Source organism: Nilaparvata lugens, chromosome 5 (assembly GCF_014356525.2).
Source record: "Nilaparvata lugens isolate BPH chromosome 5, ASM1435652v1, whole genome shotgun sequence".
Lineage (NCBI taxonomy): Eukaryota > Metazoa > Arthropoda > Insecta > Hemiptera > Delphacidae > Nilaparvata > Nilaparvata lugens.
Window position 1 is genome coordinate 62396051 of NC_052508.1, and position 16070 is coordinate 62412120.

General features: G+C 34.0%; 1 protein-coding gene across 1 annotated transcript; it reads right to left on the reverse strand.

The window, feature by feature from the left end:
• Window positions 1-2538: 2538 nt before the first annotated feature.
• LOC111052954 lies at window positions 2539-15861 on the reverse strand. The gene is made up of 7 exons (XM_022339784.2): window positions 15707-15861; window positions 15229-15292; window positions 11108-11201; window positions 9425-9520; window positions 9015-9084; window positions 8486-8622; window positions 2539-2728 (listed from the first exon to the last, which is right to left on the reverse strand). The coding sequence occupies exons 2-7, from the start codon at window positions 15277-15279 to the stop codon at window positions 2679-2681; spliced, it is 498 nt and encodes a 165-aa protein (XP_022195476.2). The 5' UTR covers window positions 15280-15292; window positions 15707-15861; the 3' UTR covers window positions 2539-2678.
• Between the last annotated feature and the right edge of the window lie 209 nt (window positions 15862-16070).

Sequence of the window (16070 nt, forward strand, 5' to 3'; positions counted from 1 at the left end):
CGACTCTGAGCAAAAGTTTAAGTTTCTATCGATTTCCATTTGATTAATAAGAGGAGTTTTCTGAAACTCTGTTAATTGCTGGAGATTCCTCTAAACGCATGTCTTCTCTCTCGATTGTTGAAGAGAGAGGAAGAATGATTGTTCCCGCAAAACAATCATCTCATGACTCAATATTGTAGGACTGATTAACTGAAAGTAGGACTTTTTAATTGACATTTAGTTCCTTTAATTTGGTATCATAGTTCAATAAATTTATAACAAATATTGACGATCGCATGAGTATAACAATATTAGCCTAACAGAAATTGTCACATCAGCTGCCAAATATCTTTTTGATCTTGAACGTTGATAATAAATAGTATTAACCTTGATTGGGGTTTGTGTAAACGAGGCCAGGAAGCCGCAAAGCTGAAGTTGCGTAGTCTAGGTTGAGTTCTTGAAGTATATTTTTTGGCGACTGACGGAGTCTCGAAGAAAAAACTCCCAAAATAATATTCAAATAATGAATTGATCCATACTACATCATGACCTACATTCTTTGTACAGATATATGATTTCAATAATATCCATTTAATAATATCTATACTTACAATAGTTATACTCTATTTCTATACTCTATATCTATTTCACTATTCATGACGAACTGCAAGTTAATAATCTGGTTTGAACTATTTTTGATGACACTGCAGTTTTTGAATAATAGTTATTAAAAACTAGTACTCACGTGTGGAGCGCTTTCGGATTTCAAAAATTATTTGAGTTTTGAAAATGAATTTCAAAAATCCGAAAGCACTCCACACGTGAGTACTGGTTTTTAATAACTATTATTCGAAAACTGTGGCGTCGTCAAAAATAGTTCAAAACGAATTACAATCATAGTTGGTAATTTTTCATTTATTGATAAATTTAACACTTTTATCAGAGATATTGTGGAACTTCTCCATATTAAGATAAAGAAAGGAAAAAAGAAAAAAGATGTTGTCGAATTCCACTATAACATTTTATTCACCAAAACTAGTTTTCGTTGCCTATGGCACTGAAGATGTTGCCATAGGCAACGAAAACTAGTTTTGGTGAATAAAAATGTTATAGTGGAATTCGACAACATCTTTTTTCTTTTTTCCTTTCTTTATCTTAATATTGATAAATTTATTGATGTTTCATCCATATATTGAAGCACAATAGCGGAAGAAAAAACATAGTCCAGGCAACGAATGCTCAAAAAGAGGTATAGAGGGAAAAGTTTGGAACACAAATTTTCGACGCCACAGATCTTTTAAGGATGGTTAGGGGGTAAACATATCAAAAGTCCTCACCCCTATCACCTGTGCTGAGGTGGTAGGGGTGGTTTCAAAGTATCATATTTTGGTTTTTGGCATATATCTCGAACAATATGCGTCTTTCGGAGATTTTTGTTGCATACAAAATTAAAGCTTACAAATTAGCCTAAAAGTTTTATCTGAAACATTTTCCCCATATCCGTCATGGTTCTCTAGATATGAGCTCTTGAATGTGACCCAATTTGAAGAGAAATCCTTCCGGCTCTGATTTCTCATCTTTTTAACTTTTCAACGATTGATTGAAAAAGTCCTTGCTAATCATGAGCTTCTAGAGCATCATATTTTCTTCAATTTCATGTACTATTTTATTATTTTACGCATGTCCCTACGATTGTTGCAGCCGTTATAGTGTTGAGTGTAAAATCTTCAGTTTAACAACAATAGATCAATTGACAGGGAAACTTGGAGGGAACGTTTGGAACACAATATTTGATTTCGTAGCTTTGTTTGGACTAATTTGAAGGTAAACATATCAAAAGACCTCATCCCTACCCCTTGTGCTTGAGAAATGAGGGTGGTTTAAAAGTTGCGGTTTTCCATTTCTGGCTTACACGCATGTATCTTGGAAACAATGCATTTCAGAGAACATGACTACCAGAGCAAAGATGAAGCTAGATAAATTTCCTACAAGTTTTATTCAGTAGAGTTTTGTGATATCTCGTTTTCAAGATACCCACTTTTAAAAGTGTAGATTCTTCAAACAGACAGTTTTTCTTCCAAATTTTTCAACTTTCAGGGCATGTTACTCAACAAAAATGCATCGAAAAAGTGAGTACTGAACGTTGGGTCGTAGAGGATTCAATTCTCTTCAATTTGATGTATTTTTCCACCATTTTATGCTTTCCATCAATATTGTTATAGCATCTTTAGTTTTGAGAGTGAAATAGATCATTAGACAATGTAATTTGGAAACAATATCTGGAACACAATTTTTGACTCTGCAGCTTCATTAAGACTAGTTAGGAGCTTAATATATTGGAAATCCTAATCCCTAACCCCTGTGCTAAATTCAGGGTACCGTCAAGTTGATACTTGGAAGGTAGTCATGAAAACATGATTTTGCATGACAAAATGAATGGCGAAAACCGCACATCGATATATCAATGTGAATATCTAACCTGATTCTCTATTCACTAGTAGCTATCTCAAAGTTTTTCTCATTCAAGGAATATCATGGGATTGAGGTTGTACAATTTGATAAGTCATGAAAATATTTAATTCTTTTTTAATTTTCTGTTAACATGAATCTGTAATAAGTTGACAGTGTTTGTTATTTGAAAAAAACATTAACTTTCAATTGAATCAAAATATAAGAAACTTTGATAAGTGACCAACTTTCTATTTACGAATGATCACTACGTTTGAATCCCTGAGGATGTCCGCAACCGCTGAAAAATAATTATTTCAGTGGTCAACCATAATAGAAATTACCATTCATTATACTGCATACTTATATTGAACATTTATTATAGATCATCATATTCATCGAAGCGAATGTGTACCCAGGGGTGAAAAACAAACCCTCTTCTAGATGAACACTTATTAATTAAGCAGAATAAATGCAAAAGGAAAACCATTTCCCCAGTCGTTAAGTTAGGCATTGCTCTGGTTCCTTCAACATCAACATTTTGAACATTTTCAAAAGTTCAACTTTGATGTTGGATGAGAAGATTATAAAAGCCCCTTTTCAAAATATGTCGTCTTCAAATAAAAGAATTCACAATTTCTGTTCTACTGTCGTTCTATTGAAATAATTTTTTTTGTATTATTAATAATATGAATATAATATAATACTATACAGAATGTTTCAGAAGTAGTGTCGAACATTTTAGGGTATTGTTCCTGGATGATAAGAGACTAAAAATGTCGTATTTTAAGTGTCCAAAACTCAGCGGTTATCCTTATAGCTGCCATTTTGTTTTTTCACTTAAGAATTCTTATCTGAAGAGCGAAATGATGTATTGATCTGAAATTTGGCATGAATATTTATGCCATGAAGACTCAACTTCAAAAAATAAAACAAAAAATTTTGATTTAGATTTTCAAAATGACGGCCATTTCCAATTTTGGATTGCAAATTTCACGAAAAACGTTCACTTTATAGAAAATCTACAGGAGACAAAAAAGTTGGCAAATTTTATCAAAACGTCAATGATACCTTATTAATTGAGATTGGTCGAAGAATAAAAGAGAAATTAATTATTTCCGTATTGCATGCATGACCACTTTTCACAATATTATACATCAATATTACATTTTCCATTCCAATTGGATTTAAGATGAAGCTTTGAAACTTAGTATGGCTCCATATGGCCATCCAGCTGTTTTTCAGATGATCTTGTTTGTTCATGATCATGCATGCTGTACGAAAATAATTAATTTCTCAAGGATGAGGTATCCTTGAAATCTTGATAAAATTTTCTAACTTTTTTGTCTCTTGTAAATTTTCTGTAAAGTGAACGGTCTTCGTGAATTTGCAATCAAAAATTTAAAATGGCCGCCATTTTGAAAATTCACAACGAAAATCTCCTATTTTATTTTTGAAACTTGAGTCTTTATAGCATAAATATTCATGCCAAATTTCAGATCAATACATCATTTCGTTCTTGAGATAAAAATTCTCAAGTGAAAAAAACAAAATGACAGCTATGGGGATAACCGCTGAGTTTTGGACACGTCTAATACGACATTTGTAGACTCCTATCATCCAGGAACAATACCCTAAAATGTTCGACACTACTTCTGAAACACCCTGTGTAATATATGTGGTTACAAATTTAGGTATTTTAGATTAAATATGAAACAATCTCCTTAGCTTGTAAGAATGTATTGTATTAATTCCAATTGCAGCTACTGCTGACCCATTATTCCTTATATGGTGCCACCGGCCTAAAGAAAATTCGTAGACTGCTTTGGGAAAACTATTACGCAATCAATGAAACAATTAACCGCTCTGAATTTATCGTATGATTTTGCATAGTCGATGAATGAGCAGTATTGCATAACTATGAACTAATTCTACCTTAATGAAACTCCTTTATTGAATTAGATGATGATGCTTGGCTATTCAATTAGAGAATTTTATCGTAAGACTTGAAAATTGTGGCAATGCTCTGCTTAGCCAGCAGTCCATAATTACAAATTGTGTTCTCAAAAGCCTGTTACAATGAACTTCTTGCACAATCCCATGTCACATTCTGTAGTCACTGACTATTGTTCCAAATTTTTCCAATATCGTACGATATCGTACAATTTTGGAAATATCTGGTGAGTGGGAGGTGTTGTTCGGCGATGACGACAAATACGAGGCTTCTTGATTGATTCGGGAACCTTAGCCATTCATTCTGATTTCAACTGTCACCTGAAGAGGATCCAGAAGCAGCAACCACAGGAGGATGGAGTGGACAACTGGGAGAGTGTACATTGTTGCTGGTGAGTCCCTGATTCATTATTAAGCTTGAGCCACCCATTGTTTCATTCTGACCAGTAGAGCTTAATCATTGTAATTCTCTCTTTTTTTAAAATTAAATAAAAAGTCTTTCAATTTTTTAAGTTTCAAAGTCCCTTTTGGAGGAGGCCTTCTGCCTACTCAAAACCCTGAGACACAGAGATTAAGTAACTTATTATTAGTCAAGCATCGTTAAGATAACCATAAATAGAATAAGTTCATTTATAATTTACTATTCTTTTAGACTCGAGTATTTGAATTTTTGTAACTGATGCTTAATAGTCGTTCCATCCATCCTCCTCAAGGTTGTTCTGTTCAGAATCATAATCACCTTATCTTTTGTATTGTTGTGAGAGGAGTAACTTTATATTTGTACTAGCCTTCAGGCTCGCTTCGCTCGCCATATCCGTCTAGCCGGGACCCCCGACTGGATAGTCCAAAAATGAGATCAGCGGGCTCGCTTCGCTCGCCTGCATGTAGACCTCAGCGGAACCTCTGTACCGAATTCTGGACCCCCGACTGGATTGTCCAAAAACGAGATCAACGGGCTCACTTCGCTCGCCTGCATATTATGTCAATTTGATCTCGAAAAACACCTGTTACTATATCGACGTATCTTTGGCGAACAAAATTCTTCCACATCAGCTAAACCTGTGTACTGAATTTTTATTTATATATATTTCCATCGATTATTGAAAAAAGGGAGGAAACGCAGAAAAACTGAGAAAACACTAATTTTGGGCGTATCTTTGGCATTATCTCAAATTCCTTTTAACACAACATTATTGCACCCCAGCTGAGCTTCTGTAGTAAATTTGAACATTTTCTGTTTATTTGTTCTCGATAAAGCTGAGAAAACGCTAAAAAACGCAGATTTTTGGCGTATCTTTGGAAATTTTTCCAAATCCATTCTTATTGCGCCTCTAAAGGGCCAACTGAACACACCTACCAAATTTGAAATGTTATGTCATATGTCTATCATATGTTAAGACGATCCAGTCGGGGGTCCAGACTAAACGTCTGGCTGAACGGATATGGCGAACGAAGCGAGCCTGACGGCTAGTAATATAATATTCCCAGGAAAAGTGAAACTGGAGAAACATTCCATCAAGACAGGAATAGCTCTGATTGAAGTAGCAGTACCCAATCAATTTATCCGCGATAAATCAGGACAAAAAAATAATAAATCAGGACCTCCTAAATAGGTATTTAGGAGGTACTGGATAAATTGGTATTTGGGAGGTCCTGAATAAAAGCATTTCAATCTTCAACTTGGTGCCAACCCAACAAAGTCAACTCAACTCAACGCCAACCTGACAAAATTTTTAATTTAGTTACCAGAACAACTGTTTCGAAGAGGTAGCCTACTCTCTTTAGATTATAGTTCTATATTAACATATGGTATGGACATTTCAATTATAGTTCTAAGATATTGGAATAAGAAGAATATACATGCTAAAAGACGTACTTTAAACCCTTAAAAACCACCCTTAGAGTTAAAATATCGCCAAAAGATTTCTTAGTGCGCCTCTAAAGGGCCAACTGAACATACCTACCAAATTTGAACTTTTTTGGGCCGGTAGATTTTTAGTTCTGCGAGTGAGTGAGTGAGTAAGTGAGTCAGTCAGTCAGTCAGTGCCATTTCGCTTTTATATATAAATAAATTTGTTCTTATTTGCCTCTAAGAGCGACCAGAAAAGGCCTAGGCTGTCTTCCAGAGATATGTTGAAGAAACTAGTGGGGTCAAGAAATACCTCATCTCTAGATAAAAGTTTTTCGGTGAAAGTCTGTTTTGTTTTCAATGCTTTTGAGCTAGATAAAATTTTCGATGAGGAATTTATTGTAAATCCAACCCCTGACAGTTAACAAGCTAAATTTTTTTCCCTTTTGTGTGGTTAATTACGTCCTAAATCATAGGTGCATTTATTTTTCCATTTTTTGTGGTTAATGACGCTCTATATTATTATAAGTAAATTTATTTTACCTTTTGTGTAGCTGATGACGTTCTGAATCATAAGCTTATTTATTAGTTGGATTTTGTCTAGGTGTGTCCTTGTCCTTTGTCAAGCGAAGAGCTGATTGATAAATGAATAGGCATTATCATTTTCATTGTAATTAAATTTAATTATTATTTGGAGAGAGAGAGAGAGAGAGAGAGCACTCAGGAAGGGCTACCAGTTCAACATTCTGTTGTCTATACTAATATCATTTTATCTGCTGCGTGTATTGGATTTATTTTTCTTTCTGATCCCACGAAATTCATAGTTCTTATTGACTACTTACTATTCATTCATTTATTTGTGTCAGATTGAATTATTGAGCTGAAATTATTAGTCCTTGGCTTGATTACCTTATTTGAGTCCCATTGAATTATTATCTCTAATAATTCTAAGGCTTCAACTTCAATTATTAAGTTATATGATTAATTGAATTACGAATTTTGTCTTTAATCATCCATTTTGTTTTGTTTGAGTGAACTTCACTAGTAACTGAAGTTTTGATTATAAAGTTAATTTTATTATTATAGACTTAATTTATTATTATTTTGAATTCATTAATTTCTTTAGTCTATTGAGTTGTCCGAAGTTAGATTACCTATTGTTAAAAAGTCACTCGCCATCAGTTTTCCAATTTCGAGACCGTTGATATGGCCTATGCTGCGCGGCCAATGCCCCTTGATCTTAGTATTTTCTGCTTAGATTTGAGAATTATTTTATTTTGAGTTTGTCGTGTTGCTACTTGTTCCTCTTTAATTTTGTGGAATAAAATCGTTGATACTATTGTTGCCATAATTTATGTTTAGATTTGGGAATATTTATATTTTGAGTTCGTCGTGTTACCACTACTTGTTCCTCTTTGATTTTGTGGGATAAAATCGTTAATATTTAATACTATTGTTGCCATATTTTGTGTTGGGATTTAAGAATACTTTCATTTTCACTTTGTTGGGTTGTCACTTGTTTTTCTTTGATTTTGTGGAATAAATCAGTGCAAAATTCTTCTTGTCGTCCTCACTGTATTCAATCAGCGTCCTGCACAGTCCAACCCCACCACAAGGAAATAGAATTCTGGGTGTCATCGAACCCAGCCGTTTACACCTGTATTTATTGATATATTTTGATGGATGATTCTGAATCGTTGCATCAATAAATGAATGATTGTGTCGAACCTCATAAGTAGTGTGACTTTAACTTACAAAAATTACTATCAATCAATGTATACGATTTACGGAATCTTTTTAAATTGAAAATATCATGTCTACCGTGGATATATGGCAATATGATCATCCTTATACTGCATTGTATTGATATTAAGAACTTGCAAAACTTTTGTAAGCTCATGATACATTACAAACAGGGGAATTTTGATGTGATTTGCAGCAGAACGAATCAGAAGTTCGGCAAGTTCAATGTATGAAATTGTTGTATATATTTTTGAAATGTGTCAAATTAACAGACGAATCCTTGAAGGATTCTACTTTTCAGTATTAAGGGAAAATGTGAACACATCCTTCAATTTGCATTCGAATATTGTATTGTAACCAAAGTATTTTGAACAAGTTTTGTAATCTTATGTGGAAATTAATAAACTGAATTGGATTGAATTTGAAATGTATAGTTTTCAAATTAATAAAAAAGTATGATCTTAAAACATGAAATTTTAAATGCTGATCGAGGAATAGATGAAAAATACTCACCTTCATGCGTGTTGTGAGATTGATTGCCCAGAATTCTTGAAGCTTGCATCGGGCCGACGTTGAGATTGTTTATGATGTCTGCAACACTGAGTGAATACTGACTTCTATTGAACCCGCGCACATCTATTTTTTTCAAACTGGAATTGAGAAGATTTGAGAATCCATTAGTAAAGTTGCGTGAAATTTATCAATGCATGTACATTGACAACCGTTGAAGTTTCTCCTTAGATTGATGCGATGATGTTCACATGAGTTCCAAGGCCCCCCCCAAACTCTGCTCCAAATCTTCACTTTCACTTCCAATGCTACTTCAATTTGGAGGGAAATTGAGAAATTTTAAAAACAATTAGGAAATAATGAAACTATACAATCGTCCAATAATAAAATAAAAATCACTCCACTCTTTCAACATAAAATTATTCGTATTCTATAGATTTTTTACACAGTGGATAGGTATTATTGTGCGATTTGTTAAATAGAAAATTGACATGGTAAAGAATTTGAATTACTAAGTCGAATACTAACTTACTTGAGTTTATCAAAGTTCTCTCTTCTTCCCCCTTTTTCTATTGCATTTTTTATTCCACGTTTTTGCTCATCTAGAAAAAAACAAATACGCAAGGTGAACTGTTGGTTACTCTACAATATTTTGTCACATCAAATCAACATAAAATTTGAAATTGGAAATTTTCTTATTTGATAATGCTTCATAGAACATAGACATGGAACCAAGAACTCTGTGGAAGATATTTCTATTGATATTCTAGACACAATTGTAATCCATACATTACAGATGAAGCAACTGGATTCATTGCTGTAGGCTACCTTGAAAAGGAATGCCTCGACATGAATTTGTATTGAATAATTCGAATTGAAAATGGCTCAAATTAATTTTAACTGAGCTGGAATAAATATAAATTATATATAATTTAAGCTTACCTGTGTATCCGTTTAGAACAGTCCCTTCTTCACATCTTTCGTAATCCGCTTCGGTTGCTACTCCATCTCTGTCCAAGTCCATAACATCGAATAAATCTGAAAGAGTAGTGATTGTAAATTATTAATGGTGATGATATAGAGTAAATTGAATGAATAGAGTATCAAAGAGCACTCGCTCTTCCATATTAGAAGACAATTATATATATTCTTATCTCCATGGAATAACAAATCAGACAGAATGTAATCTTCTAGAATGGCTATATATTAAGGCAAAATGAATCTGATCCATTCATGACAGAATTCACTAATCATGACAGAACAAAACATCTACTGGACCATATACGAACAAATACAAACTTGGCAGGTATTTTAAATGTGGCCCAACATCTGTGTTTTTCCAGCTCTTTTCTGCATTTTCCCATTTTTCCAGAACTATACCCAAGAATTTTTCAAGAATTCTGTACTCAGGCCAAACTATAATTCGAAATTTCAGCCATTCGACGTTTTCAGCGTTCGTCTGCGTCTGCGTCAAATGGTGATTGAATGGAGCCTGTTAGCCCGTAGCCTACTGACTATTTGACGTGAGAAAGCAAGCTCAAATGAAGAATTTTTTTACTCATTTCTGGATGACTCAGCCGGGGGTCCAAGAGGCTCCACCGCCTCCCTGGCCAACGGATAAGGTGAGCGAAGTGAGCCTGCTGTCCAGTAAAGAGAATAATGTCGAAATAAAATGTGACACAATATATATATATATATATATCCGCCGTGAGACTCGTCCAACAATCCAATTATTTAGTTCAACATCCCAACATAGCGCTATACCTTTCTAGCTTTGCAATATAATCAGTTTGCTGGAAATATTTTATTTTTACTTCTGTCAGTGACTGTACAGATGTAGAAAAACACTCTTCAGGTCATCCGCCATATTTCTTCTTTTTATGCAAACAAGATACTTGAGTCAACTTGATATAAAAAATCATTTTTGAATAAATGGAATAATTTTTGATATGACCGTATGAGAAACAAAAATGATAAGTTTTATACCTATTTTATAAGTTGATCACTTTGACCATCCCGAACTTCGTCCATCCTCACAAACATGCGTTAGTTGTACCGGTAAAGGTTACTGGTACAGGTATAGCTATTGAAAGATTATTCCAGAATTATTTCATTATAAATAGGATTTCTATTCTGCCATTACTGTTAAAAGGAATTGTTATAGATTACCTACCAAATAACTTTTGATTTGAAGCTCAGATTGTTGTATCAAAGCTTGTTGTAACTAGCCAGTGAGATTTCAGTTGGGTGTTAGAATAAAAATCTGATATCAGTTATGAAAGTCTTCTATCTAATTATGTAGAGGGATATTTTATTGATGAATGTAATATATTTGACATGAAATTGTCTATTCTATCAAATAAGATAAAAACTTATATTAGATCAAATATGTAATTGAATGATTTGAGTTGGAGCTATCCAATATAGATGGTTGTGTTTTAGTACAGTCTGTGGCAAAATGGAGTCAAATATGGAATTGGCAACCCTGATCTCCCATATTTCTGCACTTCAATTGTAACGTGGACCTCACTATAGGTATCGTGGTTTGCTTCCCATTCAATCAAGACTGCTGCTTTGAAGGCAATCTCCCTCTACAGTCAATGTACAACGCAAAGAGCAACTCACCAACTTCGATAGGGGGTAGTGCCTTCCCGGGATCAGGGGACGTCTCAGTTGAGGAACTAGCACTTCCTGGTGAGCTAGGTGCTGATTTTACCTCCTGTAACAAAAAAAAAAATCACGCACTTTGCTCTTGGAGATATTTACAAATCTCAGTGTATTGGATGGTATGTTCGATTTCTTGAAATGTGTCGGATTTGCGAATATTCGTACTGGTTTTAAATAACAATTCCAAATAATAGAGAATGAGTTATTTTCACGAATGGGATGAGTTTGAATGTTATTCAATTTCAGAACATTGGAAAATGTAGACTAGGATTTTGAAATTTGTTTGCCTGTTTTAGTCCATACAGAATTACTTTTGTCCTCGAGAAATATGCGGATCAGGGAAATGGAGGAAGATCACTCAATTACAGTCATGAATAGAGTCATAGGTAGAAGCGCAGTTGCCAATTTGTCGATTAGACTCAGTCGACTCAGTGCTTTCAGAGAGGAGACTTCTGTATGTGTATCATGAGCACTTGAACACTCACCTAGAAATTAGAGAACGCTGGCCGGTTTAGAACGGCCCCATCGCCGTCGCTGTACCCCCACCTTTCTCTGCTGCGCATGTCCCTCCAAGTTAAAAGTAATTTTGTATGGGCTATAGTGCAGGGTAGTTGTCACTGGGCTAATTGATTGAAAAACTTAATTTACAGATGGAAATAGATTGGAAATTGACAAATAACTTTTATATAGTAGCGAGTTTCCATCTAGCTTTTTAACCTGTTGTCAATATTTGCAGTAGCAGAAGTCTTCGGGGTGATTTACAACATTCAATTGGAATTTTAATTCAATGATAATTAATTTTATTCATGTAGATTACAATATATGAAGGTTTATACGCAGATAAATAGCTTACAACATGTTATACCTCAAACAAAATAAGGAATTACCAAAGTATGAATATAATAATTTTGAACAATTCACGATGAAATACAATTTGAAACCACTAAGATAAAGTGTTGTTTGAATCTACACAAATTGGTGAATATTTGAACAGTTAGTGAGAATATCTACAAATATCCTCCCCTTTAACTCCCCACCATTGGGTCGGGGAGCGTTGAAGAGGGTGACTGGTGGAATCTTCATGGGGAGGAGAGCCACCTCTTCACCTCTTCTTCGTAGTGGCTAACTTCGCTGGGAGGAGCGCAGGTTATCTGTGCTCCACATGGCGTATCCGTATACCATCAGTCGATTGAAGCAAAAGTCTCTCTAAGTGTAACTTTTGGGCAACACTATAGTGAGGTCCACGTTATAATGGCAGTGGAGAAACATACGAGAACAACGTTGCCATTGCCTCTGTCTTGTCAATGCCTTCTATAGACGGTAGCTGATATAGGTTCATTGATGTAATATTAACTGTTCATTCTTGTTTAAAATGATTAAATTATATTTTATTAAGCAAAAAATTATATTTTTCAATAATTTCATAATGAATCTTCATTATTAGCATAACATACTTTGTTAATTAATTATTAATTCTACATTGTTGAAAGACAATCTGGAAACACACCAAAGCGAGAAAGAGATAGCGCTATCCGCTTTGTTGAATAATAGACAAGGATAGAAATACCATTGCTAATCAAACACTGCCATTATAACGTGAACCTTACTATAGGCAGTTTAGTGGGTAGTCTATGCATCCAGTGTTGAGAGTGTGGCAATGCCGGACATGTAAAACACTGTCAAACCATAGAGAAAATATTGCATAAGAAGATATTTCATATCCCATGGTATTCGGTGTGTATGATCCAAATTCCACTGATAAATTTCAAATTTCAAGCCGATAGCCCTTGTAGTTCTTTTACTTTCCTTGCCCTATTACCATAAGTAAGGAGAGTGTTGCTTTCCAAAAAAAATTAAGGTGCCCCAATTTCTAAATTTCTTACGTTTCAAGGTCCCCTGAGTCCAAAAAAGTGGTTTTTGGGTATTGGTCTGTATGTGTTGGTGTGTGTGTGTGTGTTTCTAAGTGTATGTATGCCCGTGTACACGATATCACATCTCCCAATTAACGGAATGACTTGAAATTTAGAATTCAATGCCCTTACACTATAAGGATCCGAAACGAACAATTTCGATCAAATGCAATTCAAGATGGCGGCTAAAATGGCAAACATGATGTCAAAAACAAGGTTTTTCGCGATTTTCTCGAAATTGGCTCCAACGATTTTGATAAAATTTATACCTAAAATAGGCATTTTCAACTGCCACAAGTCCCATATCTGTAAACTGCCCCACTATGCAAAGTTTGATTCTAGATTTCCAAATATCGGGCTCCAGTCAGATACTATTCAAACGAAAAATTTCAAGTGGATAAGAGTGAGAATGAAAATCTCTACAATTAATGTACAGTAACATTTTCACCTGAAATTGAAAATAAGCTTGAAATTTGAGAAAATATTATTATTCAAATGCAAACTCAATGAGAGAGGCGACTGTGGATTCTATTTAATCATTCACTGGAAGAGATAACAGAATTGATATCGTCAGCTGATCAATATAAATTATTGCACTTCAATAATTTTCTGATTTTCAAATAGGAGTTGCGATAGAAAAAAATGAAGAATCTACAAATATCTATGGGTCACTATATCTATATATCTATGGGTTTCTGATCACCGTGTATCATGTTTCTATTAAAGCTGTCCAGGCACTGGTGTCATAGGTACTGAATTTTAACGTTCATGAGAATATCACAGATACGAGTACATACGAGTATAATGGAAATTCTCATAACGGCAAGGAAAGTTGTGTGAGTGCGCCATACCAAATTTTATCATGAAGCTATGTGACGCTGGTAGTCTCACTGTGCTTAGTTACTCTCGCATCCGGCCAAAACAGTAGTAATAGACAGTAGTCGAAAGTAATCGGCTTCAGTTAACGAAAAATCGGCTTGAAATTTGGAACGTAACTACCTATTACCAGGGGATATCTACTTATGCTACCTTTTCTCTATGGTCAAACCCAGAAGCTTGGGTCTGTTGCCAGAGCTCTCAAGGTGGTACCCAATCAATTCCATGGACTCTGACCTCACTCAAAATTCATTTATCTACTAGACTAGTAGCTCTGTGAACAGTAGACCTCGCGCTCAGTAAGTTACATTGACCTGTTGTTGTGTTTTTTTCTAAATTAATAACTAATTTATCAATTTAAAATGTCTAGAAAAAATCCTAAATAAACATAGAGCTTTCTGTCCTATCGTACCGTGGCGTGTTGTCCCGGAATGTGAGTGTGAGCGCTGTTATCAGGTCTGGCTGCCGTCGATAGGCCAATCCAATCAACCCATCAGAGAACATTCTGTGTTGTCGTGTTGACGAAAAATCGGTGTGTTGAAATTAACAAAATAAACTACCATAATGCTGATTTCCTACAAACTTCATTTCTCACTTTTCATGATTTTAGAAATAAATTTCTTTTCAATAATATTTTTTGCAATTTTAATCATCAGATAAAAATAGAAAAATGTAAAAAAAAAATGTTTTCTATCAATAACTCTAAACTCCAAACTATAATCATGGCCTCAGCTTATGGAAAGACACAGTTAGTAGACAATTGTCTACTAACGTTGATGGAAAGATACATTTTCAAGATATTCGATTTTTTTAACGGGTAGTATTATAGTCCACTAGACAGCTGATTTATGATGAATAATTCAATTTTCCTTTTGTATTATCCTTAGAATGCAAAATTTCAAAAAACCGTATGTATACGTCGACGCGAAATTCAAAAAGGAACATATATTATGTCAAATTTCATGAAAATCTATTGCTGCGTTTCGCTAGTCAGTGAAAATAAATATAAACAAAAATATAAACACATAAACATAAAGAGAAATGCAAAACCGTCGACTTGAATCTTAGACCTCACTTCGCTCGGTCAATAATATGCATAAAAAACATTTTAGTGCTAATAATCTGCAAACAATGAAAAAAAAACAAATTTAGGTATCACTTATTATATAATAATCATTATTCATCAGCGATTGGTTTGCAGCAGAGTGCAGCCTTCTGTCAATGAATTTAATAATTATTTTGGGATTACTCTTTTACAAAATGTTTCATAAAACTAATAATTTTTTGACTCACATTCAAGATGGCCGCGAAGAGCAGAAGACCCACAAATGAAATGAAATTCATCGTTCACCTGAAACTGTGTCATCAAATTGTCATTTTCAATACTTCAATGTCAAAATAATTCCCTATTGTATAAAACTTTCATGGAAATATCTTTAGAGTATCTTATAGCCAATTTCAGCCAATCTTTTCAAACCTTCTAAATTCATAATACTATAGGCTATTCATTTTCATCTCTCAGGTGAAATACATCCGAATAATATTGGATAGGAAAAACAGGCACCAAGCAAAAACTTAATTTTTCCTACATCTAGTTCTTCTAATTGCACAAAGAGGGTTGTTATGTCATCTCATCAACTAAGTTATATTTATTATAACTAATTAAATGACATGGACTTCAAAGTTTTAATTTTTAATTTCGATACATTGATGAAGAGTCAAAAAAAGCAAACAAACACTTGAAGAAAATATAAAAAAGGAAAAAACTTACCAATTTTCTTGTTATCGTGAATTCTGTTCAAAAATAAATTTTTACAATAATAAAACAATCGAATTCAGCCGCTAAACGAAAAATAGACTCGTCAATCAGCTCTGTTGTCAAACCCCAACTGAACAATAGAATCTGGTAACTACTTATATATAGACTGACAATAATACGTCAATACTCAATTAGTATTCATACACATGCCAACAAACTTACAACTATCAAAATACCCAATATTGATCTTGATCGTTACAGAATAGCAAACAAGAGCAATACTTTGATCTCATTCATTTTATAGCAATTAAATAATATTTGTAACTTCATGATGTTCAGCTTGACTATACTTAGATTAATACAAAAACCTTCTCCT

Coding starts and splice junctions, on each gene's coding strand:
- LOC111052954 (XM_022339784.2), bottom strand. CDS start 15,279: ATGAATTTCATTTCATTTGTGGGTCTTCTGCTCTTCGCGGCCATCTTG. Junction 9,521..11,107: donor ACTACCCCCTATCGAAGTTG/GTGAGTTGCTCT, acceptor CTACTCTTTCAG/ATTTATTCGATGTTATGGAC. Junction 2,729..8,485: donor ATCTCACAACACGCATGAAG/GTGAGTATTTTT, acceptor ATTATTTTTCAG/CGGTTGCGGACATCCTCAGG.